Source organism: Lepidochelys kempii, chromosome 27, assembly GCF_965140285.1.
Source record: "Lepidochelys kempii isolate rLepKem1 chromosome 27, rLepKem1.hap1, whole genome shotgun sequence".
NCBI classification, from domain to species: domain Eukaryota; kingdom Metazoa; phylum Chordata; order Testudines; family Cheloniidae; genus Lepidochelys; species Lepidochelys kempii.
Window position 1 is genome coordinate 11,755,377 of NC_136406.1, and position 25,744 is coordinate 11,781,120.

General features: G+C 41.5%; 1 protein-coding gene across 7 annotated transcripts in view; it reads left to right on the forward strand.

The window, feature by feature from the left end:
- The window catches only part of SPOP (speckle type BTB/POZ protein), a 40,143-nt gene extending 19,455 nt beyond the window's left edge, over nucleotides 1–20,688 (forward strand). For 5 of the 7 annotated variants that reach the window (XM_073325548.2, XM_073325554.2, XM_073325549.2 and 2 more), the window contains 9 exons: nucleotides 5,887–6,033; nucleotides 6,635–6,756; nucleotides 7,281–7,432; nucleotides 7,519–7,646; nucleotides 13,483–13,660; nucleotides 14,342–14,397; nucleotides 14,834–14,956; nucleotides 18,737–18,879; nucleotides 19,472–20,688. In XM_073325548.2, the coding sequence (XP_073181649.1) occupies nucleotides 5,956–6,033; nucleotides 6,635–6,756; nucleotides 7,281–7,432; nucleotides 7,519–7,646; nucleotides 13,483–13,660; nucleotides 14,342–14,397; nucleotides 14,834–14,956; nucleotides 18,737–18,879; nucleotides 19,472–19,616 (1,125 nt within the window). In that variant the 5' untranslated portion in view covers nucleotides 5,887–5,955 and the 3' untranslated portion in view covers nucleotides 19,617–20,688. Of the gene's footprint in view, nucleotides 1–2,238; nucleotides 2,411–5,886; nucleotides 6,034–6,634; nucleotides 6,757–7,280; nucleotides 7,433–7,518; nucleotides 7,647–13,482; nucleotides 13,661–14,341; nucleotides 14,398–14,833; nucleotides 14,957–18,736; nucleotides 18,880–19,471 lie in introns of all 7 variants that reach the window. The other 2 variants (XM_073325551.2, XM_073325552.2) reach the window with 2 other exon arrangements.
- Nucleotides 20,689–25,744: the final 5,056 nt, after the last annotated feature.

Here is a 25,744-nt window from a genome sequence, read left to right on the forward strand (position 1 = left end):
TCATGTTGTATCCACACTGTTTTCTTCTTTAAGAAAGCAATAAAATCTATAGATAAAAAATTACTGTAACCAATGCTTTTCTCCACAGTGCAGATCTGTCAAAAGCACTCTCCATATTTAGTGTAACAGAGTTGAAAATAATTTTTTGACCTCTAGGGCCTCATTTCTGTCCTCTCCACTGTAGTTGGGATTCATGCTGACATGTTGCTTTTCATGTTGGCATCATCTTAGATGATGATTTTCTTAACGTCCTACAAGGCTAGCAGCACCATGGCCTTGTAATGTCACTGGAAAGCATTCTGTAGAGATACTTGTGTGGAGATTTCTGTTAACCTACAAGTTAATGTCTTTACACTGGCTTCAGCAGTTGTGCTGTGAAGGTATATACAGAATACTATAAACTGCTTCTGAAGTCCCTTTGTAGAGAGGGGGAGCTATCTAGAGGCAGTAAAATGGATCGTTCTGGATTGAAGTTTGATGCTTAGCACTGAAATGTGAAATCCTGATTTGAAGAGGGATGTGGAGATGTTCTTGGTGTCAATATTTAATATCGGTATCTGCTGCATTCCACAAAGTTATGATCTCTGTTTAAAAGGAAAACTAAACTGATTCTTTTTTCTCTTACTGTTTCAGAAGTGTGTTGGTCTTGTCTCAGCATGCCTTGAGCCTGTAGTGCATTTTTTATAATGATTGTTAACTTACAGGTTTCAGAGTAACAGCCGTGTTAGTCTGTATTCGCAAAAAGAAAAGGAGGACTTGTGGCACCTTAGAGACTAACCAATTTATTTGAGCATGAGCTTTCGTGAGCTACAGCTCACTTCAACTTACAGTATTTCTCACACTGAGTTAGGAGGAAACCTACCCTTTTAAAAAAATTTCCTGCATGCAACTTCTGACAGAGGCTACTAAGGAATTAAAGTACTGTCAGTCTCTGTAGAAGCACTTTACCAATGGTGTCCAATACAAGTGAAATTAATTAGTGTGACTGTAGTCATCTTCTCCTCACTGAAGGCAAAGTGTTTGTTTCAGTCTAGTGAAGCATGCTTGTTTCACCAACTTCTGGCCTGAACATGAAAGAAGCGAGAGGATGAAGTCTTAAATTACTTAGCTGTGTTATTTAATAGCATCTTAAACTCTTGAAACTGAAGCGATTTTAAAAATCTAATTCTAATCACCTTTTTTATGTTGCTCTGTTTACCTTTTTCCCTTTCTTCTGATTGTATTATGAAATTAGACTGGTCTGTTAGTTTCATTTCCCATTTCTCATACATTAGAAGAATGGTACAGAACTTGGGTTGCAAACATACTCTAGAGGAGTGCTTAAAAGTGGGAGGGAAAAATTTGGAACTCTCCCTGCCCTGCGCCTCCCTCTCCCCCACCCCTTTTATTCTGTATAAAGAAGGCATGAGAGGTTGCTGCTTTTCCAGAAAAGAATGGACAGGGTGTTTCTTGTTGTTACATTGGAATTCAAGGTTTTATCTATCCTCAAACTCAATGGTGACTGGAGATAAGTGGTGCCATTACCAGAGTCACGTGAAAGTTGAGCAATTGAGCAAGGAAGGGCTGTTTAGCTACACTATTCAAAAATTATTTTTGGTTGTTAACATGTTTAATTTCAGTGACTGACCAACATTTTGGAGATATCCTTAATAAAGACTCAATCCCAGTAACCCTTTAATTAAGATGTGAGAGCACACAGTATACATCTTCTGAGACATTGGGGAAGTCAATAGTATGCAAGTCTTTAGGACAAATTCTGAAAGAACGAATGAAGAAAGACATGGATGTAAATGAGATAAAATGCAATATGGGTTTACCAAAGTTGGGTCACATTAGACTAAACTGATTTTTTGATAACTGATTCCTTAGACAAGGAAAATGTGGTAGACTTAATCTATCTTGACTTCCATAAAGCAGTCATATAGTAACACATGGGTAATTATTATTTAAGATGAAGAAAATAGGCATTAGTACAAGTGAGGAAGTAGCTAAAGGGGGAGGTAACAGTGGGTTGTGCTAAAAGGAGAATCATCAGCTGGAGAGACATTACTGCTTCTTCCCCCCATCCCCTTTTTTTTTTTCAATGCTGCACTACACAGTGATCCCTTCCAACCACAACCATGGCACATTTGGGAAGGTGTGGTTGTGTGACCCAGATTTCACCAAACGGGGCAGATTACTTGTTGAATTGTTTGCGGTTTAAGGGCCAGCATTGAAAACTTCCCCTATTTCCCCTAGGTGACCCTGTGCGATATCACTCTCCTGGGGGTAACAGACACAGCAAGAGAGCAGATGCTGCAAGTGTCTGGGTACAGACCTGGTCCTTATGCTGAAATGCTGTGTGCTGCAATGATGCCAGCAGATGTAATACTGGAGTGGTGCCGGAAAGTGTCCTATTGTGGTGGAGAAAGTAAGGCAGCCCTTCCCAGAGACCTTCTGCAAAGGATTGCAGAGTACCTCCATGAAAGCTTCCTAGAGATCTCCATGGAGGATTCCCGGGCCATCCACTACACCTACTTTTTTGTTCAGATTAATATTAAAAAATAATAACATGTAACCCCTACAGTTTACTCACCAGAGCTGCCTTCCCCAGCATCACGCTCCGCTGCCAACTGGTTCTATGAAGGGATGGGCTCCAGGGTTAAAAACAGTTCTTGGCTGTCTGGGAGAATGGATCCTCTGCTTGCCTGCCTCACATTCTTCTTCTCCTCCTCCTCTTCCTCGGCAACAATGTCCTCATTGTTGCTCAAGATCGCCCGGGGCTCCTGGGAGGTATCAACGGAGCCTGTCAGGGTTGTGATTGGGTTTTTTAATGATATAATCAGACTGATTTTTGTCATACTTTGGGTGTCATATATGGCAGACACTGCTACTGAATGAAAGTAATGTTGAAGAGCTGCTGGAAGCCTGGAACAGGGACTTAAATTATTATGTTGGTTGTCTTTGATTATAGCAGTGATAGTCAATGTGTCTCACTTGAGGCTCATCAAACATATCCATATTTTGTTGTTCTGCTTTAGTAAACAATTTTGTTATGGCGCATTTGATCTTGAATAAGCTGACTTCCTGCACTTCTTAAAATGAGCAAGAGTCCCTTTTTAAGCTTGTTACTTAACACTTGACAATGTTTACATTTTACATTGCAAGAATTTTTTTTTGACTACAGTAGAATCCACTTATTAGCAACCTGTTGGTTCCCAGCAAAAAAGCTGATGATCTATCTAAAGGTTTCCAGTAAGAGGAAGATAGATTTGCATGGCTGCAGCTAGTGAAGGAAGCGCTAGGGTGTGCTTTCCCTGGCTGCAGCCCTGCAGACTTACCTGCAGCTGGAAGGGAAGACTGTGAGCAGGGCAGCAGCGAGGTCTGTGGGGCTGCATCAAGAAGGGCACATAGATTCATAGATATTAAGGTCAGAAGGTTTCATAGAATATCAGGGTTGGAAGGGACCTCAGGAGGTCATCTAGTCCAACCCCCTGCTCAAAGCAGGGCCAATCCCCAATTTTTGCCCCAATCCCTAAATGGCCCCCTCAAGGATTGAACTCACAACCCTGGGTTTAGCAGGCCAATGCTCAAACCACTGGGACCATTATGATCATCTAGTCTGACCTCCTGCACAACGCAGGCCACAGAATCTCACCCACCCGCTCCTACGAAAAACCTCTCACCTATGTCTGAGCTATTGAAGTCCTCAAATCGTGGCTTAAAGACTTCAAGGAGCAGAGAATCCTCCAGCAAGTGAGCCATGCCGCAGAGGAAGATGGAAAAACCTCCAGGGCCTCTTCCAATCTGCCTGGAGGAAAATTCCTTCCCGACCCCAAATATGGTGATCAGCTAAACCCTGAGCATATGGGCAAGATTCACCAGCCAGATACCCAGGAAGGAAGTGCTGGGATTTGCCAAACCCAGGGCCCAATTGCAAGAGCAGGATGCAGCACAGAGAGGTACTGTGTAGCCCTCTGGATCCCCAGCATCTGCTCCCCACGGAAGGCCCCATCATCTGGGTTTCAGTCCCCCTTCCTACTGCTGCCCGGCCTGCAGCCTCAGGCAGGTTTGTAGGGCTGCAGCCAAGGAAGGCGCATCAAAAAGTTGTCAGTTGGATGTACTGGTGACAGGCATGTGACTTAAGTCCCATTAACATTAGAGTCAATGGGAAGGGATTGGTTCCCAGCACAATGTTGCTCTTAATCAGTTGTTAATAATAGGATTATTATTAAGCACTATCCACTATATAATCAGTTGTTTTTGTTTTACCGCTTCCTTCAACTTCAGAGACGTTAAGTCAGATACATTCATACACTGTTTAGTAATCACTATACACTAATCTTCTATTCACTCGGTTGACCAGCAGCTTCCATGTTTACTGCAATTAGAATGAGAAACAACTGCATAGTGAATTCAGCCATATGAAAACTGAAAAATAAAGCCAGCTTTAAAGAGAACTATGGTTTCAAGTGCCCTGACCACCTTTCGGAAGCTTATCGATCCTTGCAAAGCAAGTCCTTGTAACATTTCCCACTCCTCTCTTGTGAACATTCAGTAACAGTTGAGTCCACAAACTGGCCACGCCCCTTCTCCAATCACTAGTACCTCCATCCCTTTTCTCTAAATTTCTTGTTAGTTGTATAACTTTCTCATTGTTTTTAATAAGCATAAGAACCACCCATATGTCATTACCACTTCTCTCTCAACTTTTCAGAATAATTTCAATCTGTGAATGAAAGCTAGATCCTATTGTTTCTAGTATTAAAAATAAAAAAATGAAATACATGCGTTAATGCAAATGTTTATGAAGTAAAGTTTGGGTGCATTTTTTTTTAAATGAATCCTACCAACTGCCTAGGGTCCCCTCCCCGCCACACAAAAAAAGAGAAAATCCTAATTAAAATCTAGGGGGTGCAGAACAAGTGGGTTGTTCATTTACAGAACAATTCTGGGTTTTTTCATAACCTGTACAGCAGCAGAGTAAATTCTGCTGACTCATCATGGTGGTTGTGGGTTGTGAACTTCACCAGCATATAAAGGTGTGTGTGTGTGGGGGGGTGTCCCTCTAAGCAAAGCTTTGAGAAAAAGCTTAGGCTGAAGTTTTTTGTGGTGTTGGTGCTTCAACCACCAATAAAGCCAAACCCCACAATTGGAATAAGTTTGGACTATGTACTAACTTTTGTATGTTCTACTCAGATCAGGAACACCATTTCTCTCACAGCCGTGTATCAGTTTGGGACTGTGCCAGAAGAAAAATGAGGAGTAAATGTCAGGGACCTTAACTGATAGTCTAGGAGAATCATAGAATATTAGGGTTTGAAGAGACCTCAGGAGGTCATCTAGTCCATATGAATAACAGTAAATCCAGGTCAAGCAGGGAGTGCCATGCCCTAGTCTAGGAGTAGGGTCCATATTCTGGGTTTGTTCCTATCGAGAGTTCATATATTGAAAGCACGAGTGAATATGGTCTTTGTCTCAGATTTCTCTCTCTAAGTGTATGTCTACACTTCACTCAGAGGTTTAATTGCAGCTTGGGTAGACATACCTGTGCCAGCTTTTTCCATATCTATACTGCTAAAAATAGCAGTGTAAATATGCTAGCATGGGCTTCAACATGAGCTATACAAGCACGCCAAGGACCCTGGGTATGTACTTCCATTGCTAGTCCACGCTGAAGCTCATGCCACTGCATCTACGCTGCTATTTTTAATAGTGCTGATATGTCTACTCAAGCTGCACTGACACCTTGGATGCTACGTAGACATCCTAACCATGCTTCTGTCTAAAGATGTTGAAAGGAGGGGGTGAGTGTGACTTCTTGTTTTGTTTATACAAATGTCCGGCAAGTTCTAATGGATCGGCAAGTTCTAATGGAATTGTCCTTTTCTTCTTTTGTGGGGCCAGGTAGGGTGAAGACAGCATAGCTATTTCTTTCACTGAATTGTGAAATCCTGTTTAATCTTCAAACTGGCGATGTCAAGGGTGCCGAGTCCTCCTCCTCCGGCAGAAATGTCGAGTGGACCTGTAGCAGAAAGCTGGTGCTACACTCAGGTAAATTCACAGTATGCTCAGATGGTCAGTTTACTAAGATTACACCATACAAAAAGAAGATTGGTGATCTAAACAAATTTAGAGCCCAGGTTTTCAGAGGTGAAAGTCTAATTACCAACTAACTAAACCAATGCAACTAGGACTACATCAGATTTTAGATACAAATATTTAGACTGCTCCATCTCTAAACTCACTGTTTTTTCTTGTGGATCTGCCTATGAATGGAAGCAGCATGGGCTGAGTCAAGTCAGAGGGAGACTAATGTGTCTCTATCTCCTTCCTTCTTTCCTGTCTCACTTTTATGGAACTTCCTGAGGTAGACTGAAAAAGTTGTGATGGTCCATTTTGGACATGCAGCTATTATAGAATTAGATTAGTTTTTGCTTCCCTTGGGTTACTTTTCACACACACACAAGAGGAAGTCAAGTGCCTTGTCAGAACCCACCATAGGTTGCTATGCAGTGCAGTCATGGGTGTGGGCAGATCTTAATGATGTCCTTGGATTAGTAATATAATGATGTGGTTATTTCAGTTCTTCCCCTATACCTGTTCATTGTGCATAAGCATGATCCTGAATTGCTTCCTTGTTTTGAATCTTCAGATTAAGGTGGTAAAGTTTTCATACATGTGGACCATAAACAATTTCAGCTTCTGCCGGGAGGAAATGGGTGAGGTCATCAAAAGTTCAACCTTTTCATCAGGAGCCAATGATAAACTGAAATGGTAAGAAACATAGCAGAAGATACTCATCACCCAGCATATACAGACCGGAGAGATATGTTAATGCCCTTAGTAGACTGGGAAACATCAAGCTTATCTAAACTGCAGAGGGGTCCCGGTTCCCTTGGGCACACACAACATACACTCAGGAAAAAGAGAGTGTTGCCTTGGCACAGTGTTTGGGTACATACAACATGGACATCAGGATCTGTGTCTGTAGTTTATGGTCTTTATACTTTGCTAATGGAGACTGTTAATAAGTATGTAGCCCTTTCATGTTTTTGAATTGATTGTCTTGTAGACAGATTCATATTTCTGGACCTATCTAAGTGCCAATACAGGATTTGTAAATTAGAAGAAATATCACAGTGTTCTTGTTTTGTTTACCGTAGTCAATGATCAGTGTAGCAGAACTTATTTGCTGTACACTTTATTGTGTAAACTTTATAATACTCTTCAATTGAAAGCTGTGAAGGTTTTGCCGGAAAACTGTTCCGAACATCTCATGCAGATGTCTATTTCTACAGGTGTTTGCGTGTGAACCCTAAGGGCTTGGATGAAGAAAGTAAAGATTACCTGTCCCTTTACCTATTATTGGTTAGCTGTCCAAAGAGTGAAGTTCGTGCAAAGTTCAAATTCTCCATCCTCAATGCTAAAGGAGAAGAAACAAAAGCAATGGGTATGTGTAGGTCTTATCTGTTTGGGTCACTTGTGTTCATGCTAACAGCGCCAGCATTTGTTTGAATCAACATATCTGTCTTTCAGAGAGCCAGCGAGCATATCGATTTGTACAGGGCAAGGACTGGGGATTCAAGAAGTTCATTAGAAGAGACTTTCTCTTGGATGAGGCCAATGGACTTCTTCCAGATGACAAACTCACTCTCTTCTGTGAGGCAAGTCTCTTTGTTCAGCTGAAATACTAGCAATTCTATTGGCTTCAGATACTTACAACTGTCTTTCGGGATTGGTTTTTAAGGCGTCACAGGTGGACCCCCTGTGGGGGAGGAGTGTTGGCTATGTTTACAGTGCTGTATGGGATTATTTTTTTTTATTTTTATTAATTTATGACTGACCACAATATTGCCCCTTCATTTATTTTTGGTTGCTGTGTTTCTGAGGTTACCTGCAGAGGTAAAGGACAACAGCCAAACACATTCAGATGCTCCTTGTCATTCCAGCTCTGGTTCTATATCAACAACACATGATTTGACACTCACTGGAACAGTAATCAACTCAGGGGTTTTTTGGTCCCAAATACTTGATAATATAAGTGAGTCCATGAATAAATTTGGTGATGGAGCAGATGTAATGTGAAGATTCCTAAACTTACCCACCATACATCACTCTTACAGTAGGAAACATTTCTTTATAGCAGTGTGTAGTTTTTGATTGTTAAATATATACCTTGCTTGGGTCCCTAAGAACTTAGTCTCCTCTGCAAAGGCTGTCATAGAGTAAAACCTCTGATACCTGTCTGAGTCGAAGGGAGAACTTCAGCTAATGACTGATTGTTGCCCAGTTCTGTGGGAAAATGTTTCAACTGGTAACTACGCAGGAATAATATTCTGAAGGTCTGTCACTATGAAGACGAATCCAGTGTTCAAACTGAGCAGGGACTCCCCTTGTGAGTTAGAGTGCATTTGAATTAAAAACTGCAACTGTTTGGGACTGTAGCGGAGCAAGAACTGCACACAAATATCTTGAAACTGAAAGATATTGATATCCCTTTTGGAGTTCAAGAACAAGCCACATGAATAGTATGTTCCTTTGAAGAGGACACAGCAGTGGTAATTTATGTAAACCGTCAAGGACGCATTGAACAGCTCTTAGACTGATCATGAATGGCTTGAAATTTTGCTTTATGTGCAAAAGGACATACTCTTCCAGAGCCTATGCTTGCAACACCAAACAACTAATCTTTTGCTGTTGACCTGGCTCGTGAGAAATAATTTTTGGAGAAATGAAAGATTTCCAAGAGTGTTATGAAGACCCCTCTCAAAAGAGTATATTTAGGGAGGGTCTCTTTAAAAGTGCTCAGTGTTGTCCTAGTTCCAAACATTTTACCATTAACGTCAGCTGGAGCATTAATTTAAATGGGAGCAGACTTTAGGTTAATACTGAGAGTGTTAGAAAATCCTACTTCTAGTATATTACATGATCTGTATTGTATTTGCTTAGTGAGATTTTCAAAAGTGCCTCACTGATTTAGGAACACAAGTTTTGTGGACTTTCATTGAAACTTCTGCTTTTAAGTCACCCAGGTGCTTCTGAAAATCCCAGTCTCCATGTTGTGCATCCAAGAGTATCTCTGATAAGAAATGGGCATTCCAACTATTCACTAGTGAGATTTAGAAAAGGGCTTCTCCTTTTAGTTTTCTATGTTTTCTGAGTGTGTTCTAGCCTCCCTGAGGAAAAGAGTGGGGAATTTTCAATGTTCTCTGTCCTCTAGTTTTCTGTGGGCAGTCTCTTATCTACAGCTATTTGGAGGCCTCCAAAGCACTGTAGAGCCATAAACCAAAATTAGGAGCCTAAATACAGTTATATAGTTTTATATGACATCCAGGCCTGAAAATGTTGGTCTTTAATCTAGTTCTTAAAGTGTCTCTCTTTGAGCCCCAGCATTCTGTTTTTCTTCATCCTTTACTGGAAATTAGTGTTCCTGGTACCTATGGGCCTTTGCCAGAAGGCAGGGACAGCTGGACCCCTTTTCCTATGTATCATGGACATGATTTTTCATGAGGGTAAAGTCTTTGCTTTTGCTGCAGGAGCCTCCTGAACCAAAAAAGGAAAGACTTCAATTACAGTTGTACAGGGTGGCTATATTCCAACATTATAGACTGTATCTATTTGCCTCAGCAGACACCTCGTTTAAGAGACTTATTCAATCAGTTATGTGCTAACTGTTGAGCCATTAGTGTCATGGTTGGGATCCATGCTTTAATTTTTGTAGTAGTGTTTTTATGGTTGGGGAAAATATTTTGGATGAGGCCTGTGTAGCTTTAGCAATTTTTGTTTCTCTTTCCTTTTATTATTATTATGAATGACTATGAATTGCCATGAATGACAATGAATAGTCAGTGGGCCAGGGGAAGAGAATGAGTGTGACTTTATAGCCTGGTAGTTAGGGCACTCGCCAAGGATGTGGGAGATCTGACTTCAAGTTCCTGCTTCAGTTGCTGTGTAATTACTTCTAAAAAGTGGAACAGCTTCAAGAGACAAGATGGAGAAAGACCCACACCAGAAAATCCCATAGCTGGTGTTTGGGGCATTGTCCTGCAATGTGGGAGACCCAATTTCAAATCCCTTCTCCATTAGGCAGAGGGAGGAATTGAACCCAGGTTTCCCATCTCCCAGGAGAGTGCCCTAATCACTGGGCTAAAAGTTATAAGGAGGGTACCAGCAGCTCCTCCTCCTCCTCTTCCTGTTCTGTGAATCATAGGGTTAGAAGGGACCACAAGAGTCATTTAGTCTAACCCCCTGCCAAGATGTAGGATTTGTTATGTCTAAACCATTCAAGACCAATGGCAATCCAGCCTCCCTTTGAAAACTTCCAGGGAAGAAGCTTCTACAACCTCCCTAGGCAGTCTGTTCCATTGTCCTACTGTTCTTACAGTTAGGAAGTTTTTCCTGAGATTTAATCTAAATCTGCTATGCTATAGTTTGAACCCATTGTCTCTTGTCATGCCTTCTGTGGCAAAAGAGAACAACTTTTCTCCATCTTTTTTTATGGCAGCCTTTCAAATATCTGAAGACGGCTAGCTTATCCCCCCCTTAATCTCCTCTTTTCCAAACCGAACATACCCAGTTCCTTCAGCCTTTGCTCACATGGCTTGCATTCAGTCCCTTTGATCATCTTTGTTGCTTGCCTCTGGATCCTTACCAGTTTCTCTATACCCTTTCTATACATTGGTGACCAAAACTTGTTTTCCTTTGACATGAACTGAAACTTTTTTCAATTTTTTTGAATGGCCACCGAACCAAAGAAATCATTATTTGCCCAGCTGTCATTCCGTATCGTTAAGGCAAGTGTCTGCATTTCCTCCAGAGAAAAAGAGAATTTGTTCCTGGTCTCACATGGCAACCTTTTTTCCTGTTGTCTGTTCCATGGTTTGTTCTGTCTGTCTGTCTATATTCATTGTGCAGGAGGAGAAGCTTAAGTTTATAGGTTGCTGATGTTGGAGGGAAAGGGAATGTAATTTGTAAGCTTAAAGTTGTTGAGAGGGAACTTTTGTTGGCTTTTGCTGATGCTGTAAGTTTCTTACCACATAAACAGGTGTGCCATATGCTCTTCTAACACTTCTCTGCTGGCCACAGGTGCTGAGTGCTACTCTTTGCATCTGTGCTTTCGTTCAGCAAGAATGTTACCCACTCAGAAGCTCTCTAAGGAATTGGGAACACTTGGTGTTGAGAGACTATTGTGTGGGGGTTGTCAGTGGTATGTTGGGTTTTGGGGTTGTTGGGGTTTTTTTGGAGGGGGGAGGTTAAAGGTCAGTTCTGTATAGACCAGAAGATTGTTTAATTGTCTGTCTCTCAGCTGCACTTTCTCTGTATTGTTAGCTTTTCTAAAAAGTCCCCACTCCTTTGTTTATCTCTAAGGCTGACCCCTGATATCAACTTATTGAGAATGCCATTGGGGAGGAGAATAATGGTCCTTGTCTAGCATTTTCAATTCACATCCCACTTGCTCATCAGTTTGGAGATTCTCTGGACTGTCTGTGCAAGTGGTGTTTTACTCTCCAAGACTGCATTACCTTTTGCTGTTAAATCGCTCTCTAATTCCAGGAAAGTAACTGGCTACAGAGGATTGATACTTGCAGCCTGGAGAGAATGGATGGTTTAGTCTTTCCTTGATGAGTCCTTTGGTTATTCTTTCCAGATAATTTATTTTCTTCATTCCAGGAAGGAATTCACTATGCAGATATCTGGAAAATCTTATTTGGCTGATTCAAAGTCAAAATTCTGGACCCTGAGTATTCATTGCTGAGCTCAGATTTGGAATTCCTCTTACATGAGTCTGAGAAGGGCCTCAGTCATAGCTCTTTGAGTTCAAGTCACTGTTCTTGAAGACCTCTTTTTAACAGGTCAAGAAGACGTTATAGTTTATGTACTTAGGTGTCTGCTACTTCCTGAAAGCTGTCAAGAAACTGAGTCCAGCCATCAGATCCTGTAGCCAGTTGGCCCTTAATTTGGACCTAATGCATTGATGAAACCTTCCTTTTGAGTTATCAGGGAAGATCTCCCTCTATTTCCTTAAAGCTGGTTCCTTGAGTCTATAATGCTTGTCAGGAGGATACAAGAATTGAGGGTCTTCTTTTACAGAACCTTGTCAAGGAAAGACTGGAAAAAGGTTTATTAAGGCGACATTCTCTGACATTCACTCCAAAAGCTTAATCTCCCTTTCTTCTTTACTCAAGAAGCTTCCCTTCCTTGAGGTCCATCTTCACTTGTCAGATATTGTTAGGGTTCTGAAATTTACCTTGGACAGGACAGAACAAAACAAGTACAGCTGCAGCCATCCAAGTTTCACTTGTGCTGCTCCTATCAGTGTTCCTCAATTTTGTAGTGCTATGGGGTGAAAGTAATTTAATCTCCATGGTCCATTCAGTCTTTGCCCAATCTGAGTCTGCCAAAAAAGGTGTCATTTGTCATCTTGCAGTATGGATTCCTATCCACTAGAAATAGAAAAGATATCACTAAGGTTCACATTTTGTCACGATTATTTTTAGTAAAAGGCACAGACAGGTCATGGGCTTCTGTGAATTTTTGTTTATTGCCCGTGACCTGTCTGTGCCTTTTACTAAAAACTGGGGGATGGGGGGGTGCAGCTAACAGCACCATAGCCCCCGCAGCTGCTGCTGGGAGCTCCGGGGCACCCGTTGCCCAAGGGCATAGAGCTGAAGTAGAAAATGTCACTGAGGTCTTTGAAAGTCACAGAATCCGTGGTCGCTCTGACAAAATCATATCCTTAGACATTACTAACTCATTTCACATAGGTTTCCACAGCCATCACATGGTAGCTACTTTTGGTTCCTACCTAACTTGGCTGAGATTAGAGCTAGTGACCAGGGATCCTCTCCAAATCCCCTGAGTTCTCCAATCCTCTCACTAGTTGTAACTATTTTTCTTACCCAAGATAGAAATTCATTGCTTGTAGATATGTATCATTGTAAAAGAAGTGGGGGTGCTGAACTTCGCAAGAGGAATACTGGAGCTGAACCAGAGACGGCAATGGTGGAAAAATCTGTAGAGTAGACAACTCATTAGGTGCACAGAATATGTCTTACGTTGGTCAGACTCTTCTTTTGTTATGAGCTCTGTGGATCAAGTGCTAGATTATAGAAGACATTTGTACATCTGTGACTTTTCCTGTGTATCACTGTCTCTGACAGCTGCTTGTAGCATTGTCTGTGAAAAAGCTTCTCTATGGGGTAGACTCCAAAAAGTTGATCTAGAGAAAGAACTAGGTCAGGAGTGGTGTCCAGAAGATGGGGACTGTTTTCCAGCCCTATTGAGGGTGTTGCCAAATTGGATGGAGGTGGCTTTAGTTTGGGATCTAGCAGGGGAGGACTTAGATGGAGACTGTCTCTGATATAGATGGCTCTTCAATTGTGCCTATATCTAGTTCCACTGTGTTTCATTTGGGCAATGAGGGTCTGATCTCTGTCTCCCTTCACATGTCCTGGAAAGTGAAGCCTGTTGTAGACAAATTAACACTCTGCTTCTTTTCAGGTGAGTGTGGTACAGGACTCAGTCAATATCTCTGGCCAGAACACCATGAACATGGTGAAGGTACCTGAGTGCCGCTTGGCGGATGAGTTAGGAGGACTCTGGGAGAATTCTCGCTTCACGGACTGCTGTCTGTGTGTTGCAGGCCAGGAGTTCCAGGCTCACAAAGCCATACTGGCAGGTCGGTATTGACTTGTGCAGGTCTTAGCAGGATGGGAGACAGCAGCATCATGGCAGATGGAGTGCTCTCATAAGAAGTCTTTGAGATACTTCTGCTTTTAGGAAAATGCTCCAGGAAATAGCAGCAAAAGGTGCCTCAGATCCCTGCCAACTATAGTTCTATAGTGAAAGATCCTGCTTTGAATATGGCAGCTAATTTACTGCCATAATGTTGCTGCGGTGGGGGTTCTCTTCCTCTTTAATGGAATTGCCTGCTTCCTCACTAGATGAGAATGGTGGGGAGGGATGTTTGTGACTGACACTGTAATGTGTCCCCCAGAGCAGCTGTGGAGGGAGGTTACCAGCTTTTTCTGAAGCATCTTTGTTCAGTGCCATGAAATATATTTGACTGCATTAGATCTCTGCATTTGCTCTTCAGCCTTGTCTGAAGGGCCACAGGAAACCCTGACTTACACATTTGGAAGTTACATTGGCACTGGGTAACCAAAGAAGTTTATAGGTGTAATAGTATTTTGAGTTTTTGACTGCTGCTATCTTGTAATATTTCCTGTCTTAATACCAGGGAAATTGGGGAGGGAAAGCTATTGGTTATTACACCTTCTCCCCCAGAGGAGCTGAAGGTTATATCTCTAGTATTTTAATTGTATTTGTTTTATTTTTTCCCCCACCCCACCCCACCCAGCACGTTCCCCAGTTTTCAGTGCCATGTTTGAACATGAGATGGAAGAAAGTAAAAAGGTAAGTGTCTAAAGAGAGAAGGAGCTTTCTCAGCTGGGTGACTAGATCTCAGGTCAATTCTTAATATCCTTGATGACTTGAGAATGTCAGGTAGCAGCTGATGTAACTCATGAGTGCAAATTTTTGAGCATTTTGGGTTTTTTTCATATTGGATACAGGACTCTGCTTTAGCTGCCCTGGAGGGAGGAAGAAAGATCAATGAGACAGTTGTGATCTTTGTTACCCTTGAGAAAGAGTGTGCGGTAGGAGAGGGACAATTAGAGGATATTAAATAAAACAGAACCTTTTTTACTCCCTCTACGCACTTTTGTGAGTAGTACATCTTGCTTAAGAGTTCTCTGTATAAATAATTTCAAAATTCAGAAAACTCTAGTGTAAAGAGATCTGTCTCTAGCATCATGTCAGGATCTTAATAATCTTCATTCTCCTGAAACAGAATCGGGTTGAAATCAATGATGTGGAACCTGAAGTTTTTAAGGAAATGATGTGCTTTATTTACACGGGGAAGGCACCAAACCTCGACAAAATGGCTGACGATCTGCTGGCAGCTGCAGACAAGGTGCAGTTGGGATTTGTGGTTGTTCGGGGGATTGGCAATGACATATGCTTCGTTTTACATGATGAGCCTTGGAGATGGCTGCATTGATGTTTTCTCAGAGATCCTTGAACTGTACTAAGGGAGTGTTGGGTGAGGTTAAATGAGCGTGTGTGTGAACGTGCTCTCATGCACATGTGTTTATTGCTGAAAAATACACCTAGGCAGTTCTGTTGAACTGCTCCTATTAGCTGGACCTGGTCTTTATACAACATAGAAAAAATTATAGAAATACAAAATGTAACTCTTAAGAGGAATTAATGCAAACCACTCTGTCCTCAGCTCAAGTAGTGAGAGGAAATAGAGCACCTCTGTTCTATTAAATTCGTGAGGATCATAAATATTTGTCCCAAGTGCTCCTTTGAAAAACTGTCCTAGAACTCAGGGTTCATCTCTGTTTGTCATAGTCTAGCGTATGAGCTGGGGATGAGGTAGGAGGCAAGTTCAGAATGGAACCAGAAATAAGTGGCCAGGGCCCCTAAATCTCAGAAGTAGCATTCTGTTTTGCCAGACAGGGATCATAGTCTTAGTCTTTGCTTTTTCCCTCTGGGCTGGCTGGTAGTGGCAGCTTCTAGCAGGGATGCCCTGAACATAAGGGAGATGGAGAATGATGTTTGCAGTTTGAGGAGAAATGGATGCACTGGAGGAAGCTTCTTGCCTTAACCCTGCTGTGACTTTGCAGGGCTAATGCAGGGAGGTATGGGGGATATTTTGGCTAGAGGGCTGGTGGTAGTCCTTGTCTGGCAAGAGCACTGCAGTGGCCTAGCCTGCCAGCCTCTGTCCACCTCCCTTTGGAGCACCAAGGACAGAAGATGCGTTGCTGGCCTATGAGTCATATTTACTGGTGGAAATTCTTAATCTATAACCAGAATTTTTATTTCCTTTCTTTTGCTTTTAAAAGTGAACTTAGTGCTGGTGAAAGGTGCCAGTTTGACAGCACTGGAGACTAAAGTCCTCTATTTATCCACCAAACAGGTTCAGCACGGGTAGCAGCAGTGCAAGATTCTCCACACTGCCCTGCCATTGTGCCTCAACTCTGACCTGGAGGGACCACCTCTAGGGGTGAGAGCGTAGTTCAGTCTCCATGCTTCTTCAGTCCTTGGATTCTCTTGTGGGTGCCAATTAGCGTGGTGGATTTTAAGATGTGGATGCATGTAACTTTGTTCCACACAAACCACCATGCAGCCATCAAATAGTAACTACTTCCTGTCGCTACTGACCAGGGCCTAATTGAAACTGGTGATGTGGAGGTGAAATGCTCCATATGGGGACTTCGTAACCCCATAACTAGAATTAAAATGGGGAATAATACAAGCAGATCCACGGGCACAGTATAACCATTGCCATGTGTTTTATTCTGTATTTAAAGAGTATTGATTGAAAGCTCATATATCATCTTTAACTGAGGCAAGAGTAAATAAAGAGCAGAAGTATATTGAGGGCAGAGAGTCAGCTTTACGTTTGAATTTCTTGGCTTTTAATATAGCTTTTCCTTTTAAACTCCTCGTGTGTCTTTTTTAAAAGCAGAAACAGAATCTTTCGTGAAAGCATATAAAACATCTAATATTTGCCCAAGAGACCTGAAACAGCTTCTTCTGAACTCTTCCAGTCTCTTGGGAGAAAACATGTAATTAGACCCAAAACAAAACAAAACATGTCTTCTAAACCCAGGAGACCCTATTTCAGTCTCTTGAGTAAGGATGCTATTAGGCAGTTCTTTCAAAAGTGTAAGAAAGAAAGAAAAAGAAACTAACTAACTAACTTTGTACCTGAGAGACCAGAATGTCTACTTTGTGTCCAATTACATAACTGGGAGCTGTTATTCGTAGTGAAAATCCATATGAAAATTGTATGGGGGGGAAAGAAATTTATTCAGTATACACAATAATTTTAAGCTTCTATTAACACAGACAGTAATATGGAATAACTGCTTGCAAAACGTCCTCCTTGACCCCTAGTTGAAACACTTTCAGTTAGAATTTACTAGATTAATTTGTATATTTCCCTTTCTCACAGAGAGGTCAAACTATTAAACAGACTTGCCATCCTCGCTTAGATTCTTTGGCAGGGGAAAACTGTCCTTGCTGTGAGTGCCATGGTTCAAACTGAAAGGACCATTATGATCAAGTTTTTTTATAAATGAAAAATGTCGTCTTCTCATATGAAGCCATTGATTTTGACCTTAACTATAATGGAATAAATTCCACCAGAATGTCTAAAAATTAGTTTTACACAATGCTTTTCATACTGTGAGCTTCAAAAATGAGGTGGACACCAGCAATGTAGTGACTGTAGGTAAACTAAGCAGCCCTTATGAGTCCAGAAGTAGTTCATACACAGTCTCTCACATATTAATGAGGATCTGCCATTAATACATCTTCTCATCCCAAAGGGTTCCAAAAAGCATTATAAACTATACACAAGGATCACTGTATCCACCACTGAAGTGTAGTTACCTCTCAGATGAAAAGCAGCATCTCTTTAACAACACTCAGTAATGATACTCATCATTTTAAGATAAGAAGTGAGGAAACCTTACCATGTTTAAGTATTAGGAGAATTTATGTAGTCTGAATGTAACTACGCAAGTTAGAATTTGGTCAGAATACTGGGATTCCTGGCCTTATACTTGTGAAGGGCATCATGAGATTCATAATGAGTTAGAACCTCCAGTTTTGTTTCATCCAAAAGACATCAACTCCAGGATCAGATCACACAGGCCAAGATTTTCAAAAGTAACTAGTGATTCTAGGTACCTTAACTTTTTGGTGCCCAACTGAAAGACTTTAAATTAAGTCTTGTTTTAAGAGGCTGGATGCTCAGCACTTTCTAAAAATCAGATTCTTTTAAGCTGTCAAGTTCAGCACTCCAGATCACTGGTTGCTTTTCAAAACCTGGATCATAGTGTCTACAGATTCTGCAGCACCTGAATCTGTACTGAAACAAAGTGGTGTATGAGATTTGATAGCTGCTCTTCTTCTTCCCTTTCAGTGTTCCCTTTCAGTTTCTTATCAGACTACTGACCTGGCCCTACTGAGACTGTTGCAACACAGGATGACTAGAAACTGTTTGAGAAACAGAAGCTAGAGTAGGGCTTTCGACCATGCTTTTCAGACGTGCTATGATACTTTCAGTTTCTACTTGGATTACCAAAAGAAACATGTAGAAAGGGCCTCTGTTTAACATCTTAATATAAAAGTAGTACTTGTGTTTGAGCAAGGTTCATCTTGACTTGCAGAGCATTAATGGCAAACAAACTGAGTGAAAGCTGCCAAAGCATTACTGGAACATAAGAACACCTATGGAGCATTTACCACAGAATAGGTTTGTCCACTGAACAAGAACCATATGTGTAGCAATGGGGTAAGAGAAGCACTAGGTTTCAGCAATACGTGGTGTGAAATATCTGAGATAATAGGAGTTTAAAATTAGAGTTCCAGGTCATCCTTAAGCATGACAACACCAGTAATGCTGTAACACAAGAAGGCCAGGATAAGAGTTATGGCTGATATGATGCCTGTCCATTCCTCTACTCAGGGTGGGCACATAATTACTCTACTCTTTTGCTGATCAGAAGCCTCTTATGAATACAGATTGCGTGTGTAACTAATAAAGTGGAGAGGTCTGTGCAGCATGATAGCATAGTCTTTGTAACTGAAGGGAGAAGCAACACAAATAAAGCTTCAGTGCAGATCAAATTAAGGCTTTCTCCATTGTAACCATAATTTGGCTTCTTTTTTACAGTATGCTCTGGAACGCTTGAAAGTGATGTGCGAGGATGCACTGTGCAGTAACCTGTCTGTGGAAAACGCAGCTGAGATTCTCATCCTGGCGGACCTACACAGTGCTGATCAGCTAAAAACTCAAGCTGTGGACTTCATTAACTAGTAAGTTTGCTCCAGTCTTACCCTTGGGGCAGGAATGAAACACATTTGGAGGAGAAAACAAACTCCTAAATTTACTCCAGTCTTCTTGTGATTAATAAACCCAGAGGATGGGGCTAGTGATCTTCTTTAACCTTATAGGTCTTTAGTACCCAAATACAAACATACATTTGTCTGGCATCCTAGAAAATGCCATTGTTTCTAAGGATGAATTAATGAGTTATCTCTGGGTCAGTTCAGGGTAGGAGTTTTCTGTAGACTGTCGAACTGTCTTGCTATTTCTGTGTTGGTGAGAACTTAAAATGTAAAATACCACTAGAGGGAAATAGAAGTCATTAATATTTGTAAATGTTAATATAGCAGATATTTTCCTAAGTAAAATTGACTATATCGATGTCAGTGCAAAGCAAAAGCTAAACCTGCAGGACCAAAACTTGTGAACATACTGTAAGTGATAACATGTGCACTAAACAAGAGAGATTCCAAAACAAGAGAGAGAGAACATCCTCAGGGCACGTGAAAAAAATCTGTTTTAATATTGTTTACCCAGCAAAATCAATAACTCCAGATTTGTAATGTTCTGTTTTCTTTCTAGTCATGCTTCTGATGTCATGGAGACCTCAGGCTGGAAGTCTATGGTGGTATCACATCCCCATTTGGTGGCTGAGGCATATCGCTCTTTGGCCTCTGCACAGTGTCCCTTCCTGGGACCACCACGTAAGCGACTGAAGCAATCATAAGGCCGTGCCTGTCACATGACCCCATGTTTTTCTGGAAGCAGCAGCAGCCATTGCTGCTCTGACCTTGACCATCAGGTAGACAGCGCAATCTGAGGAGCTTTTACTCTGTTGTGGGGGGAAAGACTGCTTCATGACACCCAGACTTTTAAAAACAGCACCAAGTAACTTGGGGAGAGGGGGGAGGGTGGGCCTGGGGCTCAGGGGCTGTTCAACCTAACGAATCCCTGTCGCTGCATCGTCTGTGTGTTCCCTTCGACTTGGCTGAGTCAAAAACTACGGGGTTCTGTATAAGCACCTGCCCACTCAGACTATCCCAGTAGTGGTACTGGCGGGAAATAACGTTTCTGTGTCTGACAGCACAGAACAAATCGTCAGACACCTGGAGCAAAGAGGACGTTTTAGTTTTGGAGAGAGTCGGAAAAGAAGAGAATTTCCAGTGAGGTTCCGAAGAGGAAATACATGGTGGGAGCTCCAGTAGTATTTATATAAAAGAATTTAAGTCCTTCCAGTTGTGCTAAAAACTGGACATTTGTGTAACTCCTTAATGCCATTCAGCAACAAGAAGATCAGTTTCTCTGTTAGTAGCACTTGTATGTTGATTGCAAAAAAAAAAAAAAAATCTTTATACTGAATGACAAGTTGAAGTGAAAAGGGACAGCAAAAGGCTGTGTGCTGAGGAGGATGTGAATAGACTAAAGGCAGCCTTTGCAAATCTACATTGGCTTTCCAGGACCGGGAAATCCTTGCTCTGAAGTGTGCTGTCTGACGAGGACAATGGTTACCTGTTTTTAGATATTGTGGGAAATGTTTTTGGCATTTTTCCCTGCTTTATTTTTTCCCCCTTTTTTTTAAAAAAAAAAAAAAAAAAGGAGAAGTTTTATTGTTCATGAATGCTGCGTCAAAGGTCCCTGTCCTGAGTTGCTAAATGATTCTTATCAACTGTTTGTACCTGACTTGCTGACTGTCTAGGAGCCAGTCCTGTTCCTTTCTATTAGTCACTCTTCTTACAGTGAAGAAGTTCCAAAATAGCTGGTAATTTTTTTCTTTTTGAAAATATAAATAATTACTATTTTGTACTGTGTGGTATCTTTTTTTTGTCTTTCTTGTTCCCTCTATTTTTAGACTCTTCCCAGTTGAAAACCAATTCCCAAAGGGTTCCGTTTCAGTCTGCTATAGGGTATAAACTGACACGCCATTCCCAGAATTCAAATGGGATTTATTAAGGGAGGTTGTGCACAGAGCTGCAATGCCAAATTACATTTTATTCCTCTTCTCAGGTATTTTGACAATATCTGCTAACGTTTTGTTTTAATACTAGCTGCATAAAGTTGATCCCTAGCCTTACCCGTGTCTGTATTTCTATATATTTATATATGGGAAGGGAGTGCAGTTGTTCAACTGATCTGGTTTATAACAGCAGTATGAAAGGCTGGATGGCTGAATGCAGGGGAGAGAGGTAATCTGTTTGGGCCATCTTTAGGCCCAGATATCCAGGGAGATTAAATTGAAGCACACTGCTTCAGGATGGTGGGAAACCGTTGTGACTTCAAGATGTCCAGACTAAGGCATGAAATATACTATAGAGAACAATTTAGCTTTGTCTGGGAAATGGATTAGATGATCCCTGAGGGGGCCATTTAGGGATTTGTGGCATAAATTGGGGATTGGTCCTGCTTTGAGCAGGGGGTTGGACTAGATGACCTCCTGAGGTCCCTTCCAATCCTGATATTCTATGATTCTATGACTTTTGTTTCTAATTTCTGATTCTATTATGATTCCCTTTCACAGCCTTTGTCCCTTGTGTGAAAGAGAGAACCTCCACTCAAATGCTCCTGTTTTTTTTGTTTTGTTCTGTTTTTTTTTTTTTTAAATCCTGATGCTGTCTATATTTTTATCAAATGGTGACTTGCAGGAAAGTGTTTCCCCCCACCCTCCCCTGTTTGCTAGGTCATTACCATACACACTGCCTTTTCCACATTTTACTTGGCTCGTAAATTCCCATAATATATCTGTTGCTTAAACTCTGACTCAACCTGTGTGGGATTTAGTATGCACTTCCTTTTTAGGTAGAGTGAAGCATGGAGCCAACTGTTCACATTCTCCCACTGCTCCAGCCTTGTAAGAGCTGCAAACTGGCATCCCCAAGTTATAACTACATTCTAACTTTAAAAGTTTGCTGCCAGCTAATTGAGAGGCATAAAGCTGTCTAATTATTCTAAGGAAGCTTTATTGTTTACTGAAAAGTTAAAACCACAAAGCTTTCAACCCTGTTGGGATAGCATGACCAACTGTTCTGGGAGTCTCTCTGGCTCAGCCTTTCCTGGGGATTCAGACATGCCTACCAGAAGGTAAATGGGTCTTGGCGTCACTTGTCCCACCCCTTCTTTGGGGAGATACTTACTGGAAAGCAAATACAGATTTGGCAGCCTCTTTCCCAGAGGGATGGAGATATACCTGCAGGAAGATAATCAGTTCTGGGACTTGTCTGTCCCAGCCTTTCCTGTAGGGCCAGATGTGTCTCCAGGGTACGCTCCGTGTCATGAAAGTTCTCTGAATTCGGATGCATGAAAGAGGCTACTTGTTCAGATTGTTCCAGTTGAATTAACACTTTATTTGTCAACTTCACTCTCTCTCTTTTTTTTTTTTTTTTAATTGTAAATGATACAGCTGAAGCCATCTGGTTATAACAACATCAGAGCTGGAGCATACTGTTCATAAACCTCCCACTGACATCCTCCCCTCCCCAGATCTGAAATGTAATTTGAGTTAACTCGCAATCTGTGGCATGTGTCGTTACTGCAGAGATGTTGGTGCCAGTGGAACAGTTGGAGATTTGAATTCCACAAGGAGAAGCATTTTTATCAAAACAATATTTCAGAGAGACGTTTTTACAGAATCTTCTCGGCCACAGTGCGGCTATGCTGAGGGCCGAATTAAGTCTTTGGTCTTGGCCCTGTGGCCCCAATTTCTTCTTCCTCCCCCCAACTTCTCCCACCTTAATACAACGTTACAGGGATATACCCAAGCTTTTGTGTAGTCACACATCTGTCTCCATCTGCGTTTTATCTCCCTGCTCATACTTCTTCCAGTTGCTTCCACACTGAGCTAGGGGCTGCTACTTTCTCAGGGGGAATGAAAAATACCTGCATGAACTTATTAGCTTCTTCAGGCAGCAGTAAGGTATACATCAGCCTAAGCCCAGAAGCAGTGTCTGCTTTTTCTGAGCATCCAAGCACCGAATAATCCGTTGCTGGCCAAAGAGATCTCTCACCGACTGCCCCTTGGGCTTTCTGTTTATTATAGCGTCAGAGTCTGCTGACAGGTTTCAGAGTAGCAGCCGTGTTAGTCTGTATTCGCAAAAAGAAAAGGAGGACTGTTAGAGACTAACAAATTTATTTGAGCATAAGCTTTCGTGAGCTTCAGCTCACTGCATCCGATGAAGTGAGCTGTAGCTCACGAAAGCTTATGCTCAAATAAATTTGTTAGTCTCTAAGGTGCCACAAGTACTCCTTTTCTTTTTAGAGTCTACTGAGGTATTTTTCTCCTTTTTGTGTAAGTGTTTGCAGACAAGCTGTTTCCTTTCATCTGGAAAAAAACAACTGAGCAGGGAGAAATGCTGTGCTTTTAAACTGTCTCTTGCTTTGTTCTGGCTTTAAAACTGCTGTTAAGGATAACATACTATCTTTGTAAAATATCTGTTATGGCTCCTTCCACTTTCCTTTGTTTCAGAAGACTTTCTCAAGTTCAGTGCCATGTTTTCTGCAAAGACTTTGCTAAAATAATTATTTTGTTTAATCAATTTGGGCCATGCAGATCTCCCCTCTCTCTCTCGTGACTTCCTTCAAACTTGTGATTCAGAATTACTTAAATTCTTTATTTCGAATGACTTTTCAGTTAATTTAATATGAAAGTATTTAATTATACAAGGTGTCTCTCCCTGCTTCCCCTCCTCCCCCAACCTCCTGCCACTTGGAGCTTTGCCTTTGATTCCAGACACATGAAGCAGCAAATTCTGACTTGGCAATTCTTGTTTGTGTTAATTATCACGAAATTAACCTTAAAAGCACCAGTGGTTCTGCTTTAGTGTGCACAGGAATGGGTGGTTTAAGCAGATTAATGCCAAGTTTGACTGTACATTAAACTAGGCCAAAGAAATTGGGAGACAGTGGAAAATGTCATGGAGTTGGAGAAATAATACACAGGGGTCTAGAGAGGCTAAAAATATAGACATGAAATAACCCAATGAGAACTGTGAATTAGACTTTTTTCCAATAGAAGTTGTCCCTTCAGGTCAGAGTTGAGATTTGTTTGGCAGAGAGTGGTTTGAAGAAGTTTGCATTACTGATTTTAGCTGCACTTATTTGGTACCTAGGATTTTAGTCTCCAGGACTCAGTCACTAAATTCACTGGAAGAAGAACTGTAATAGAAGTATTGGGAGGGGACAGAGGCAATTGTCATTCAGTCAGGGGTAATACAAGAGAATGCACCTGGGCAATAATCATTAGAAACTCGGAGATTCTTTGGAAAGAAGATAATGATAAGATAATGATGCCAAAAGAAAGCTAGGGGAGATGGTGAACAGTGTATTGGATAGGTTTCAGAGTAACAGCCCTGTTAGTCTGTATTCGCAAAAAGAAAAGGAGGACTTAGATAGCAGGTTACAATGCAGTAAGGAAACCAAGATAAAGACAACTTTGGGTTGCATGAGCAGAGGTGTTGCTTCATGGGCTGTGCCCATGGTGTTCCCTCTGCACCAGCATTGATGAGACGAAAGCTAAGAATACTATATTTACCTCAGCTACTAGAAACACATTGATTTGGACGGAATTCTGAGACGAAAACTCAAAGATTAGCTAAAATGATTGCCATTTGGCAAGGGAATGTTGGGAATATAACGGTTTACTGTTTGTACAAAGAGCAAGGAGGAGATGAATCCAGTGTTCAGACAGGCAGGGGTGTATAACTAGGACTAATGGGATGAAACTGAACAAATTAAAACCTCGTCTGACTGTCAGGAAACCTTTCCTGTTACTGAGGTTCTAGACTAGTCTCTCAGAAGCGGGGGGTATCCCATTGCTTTTAATTAATTCAAAACTAGACTAGACAAAGCACTTCAGTATACAGTGGGGAATGGATGAAGCTGGCTTGGATGGACGTAGTGACCTACCTAAAACAGTGGTCCTCCAGTGATTTTTTTCATACTGTGGAGCTCATCCTTTTATGCATCAGCCTCCTCCATTTATCTTACATCTTTTCTGTGATGGCAACAGTATTTGGTTATCTGGAAAAATACCAATAGGACAGTCGTGGGGAGACAATGTGAACATGAACTCTATTAAGATGGTTATGGCTCCTTGATTTAGGGTATTTTGTTACCTCCCCCCTCCATTTTTTACTTGTATTATTTTGTCCTTCCAGAACAGGACTGCATTTATTAGGGCTGAATCTCCTTTCATTGCCTGTGGCCCCTCCTGAACTAATCTATCCAGGCCATGTTACTTTGGTCCCGCTCCCCCACCTTTTTTCCCCCCTACCCTTCTAGTCTTGGTGTCATTGTCAAATTTCCTCATTGTTCAACTTATGCCAAGGAAACACGTGACAGACACAAACCAGCTACACAGGATCTTGAGTTAATTAACTTCTCTGAAAGAGTCCTGCACTGGGTTACAACTAGCAGGATGAATCACTCATTGAAGTTAACGGATACTTCACCACTGCAACAGATGTAACATTGCAGGCACCTGGCAGTACTTCATGGACCAGGGTTTGAAAATTATCAGCCAAATCGAATAGGTATTTTCTGCCTCTAACATCTATGAAATATATTAGGACTATGGAACTTGACAGAAGTTCTCATCTGATTTGCAAGATGAGTCTAGACGAAGCATGACACTTTAAAGTGAGAGCTTCAGCATTAGTATTTGGAAATGGTATAAAACTGTAGCGTATAGACAATAGACAAAGAGTCCAGATGACCCCAGAAATGAAGTGTGCTCCTCTGTATTAGCTAGCACGTTGGTAGTAATGACACAATGATATAGCACAACTTCTGGAGTTGGCGACTTGTCCGGCAGAGAGACCAGGGAACTGGACGTTGGGCGTTTGTATTCCCACTTCTGCTATGGTC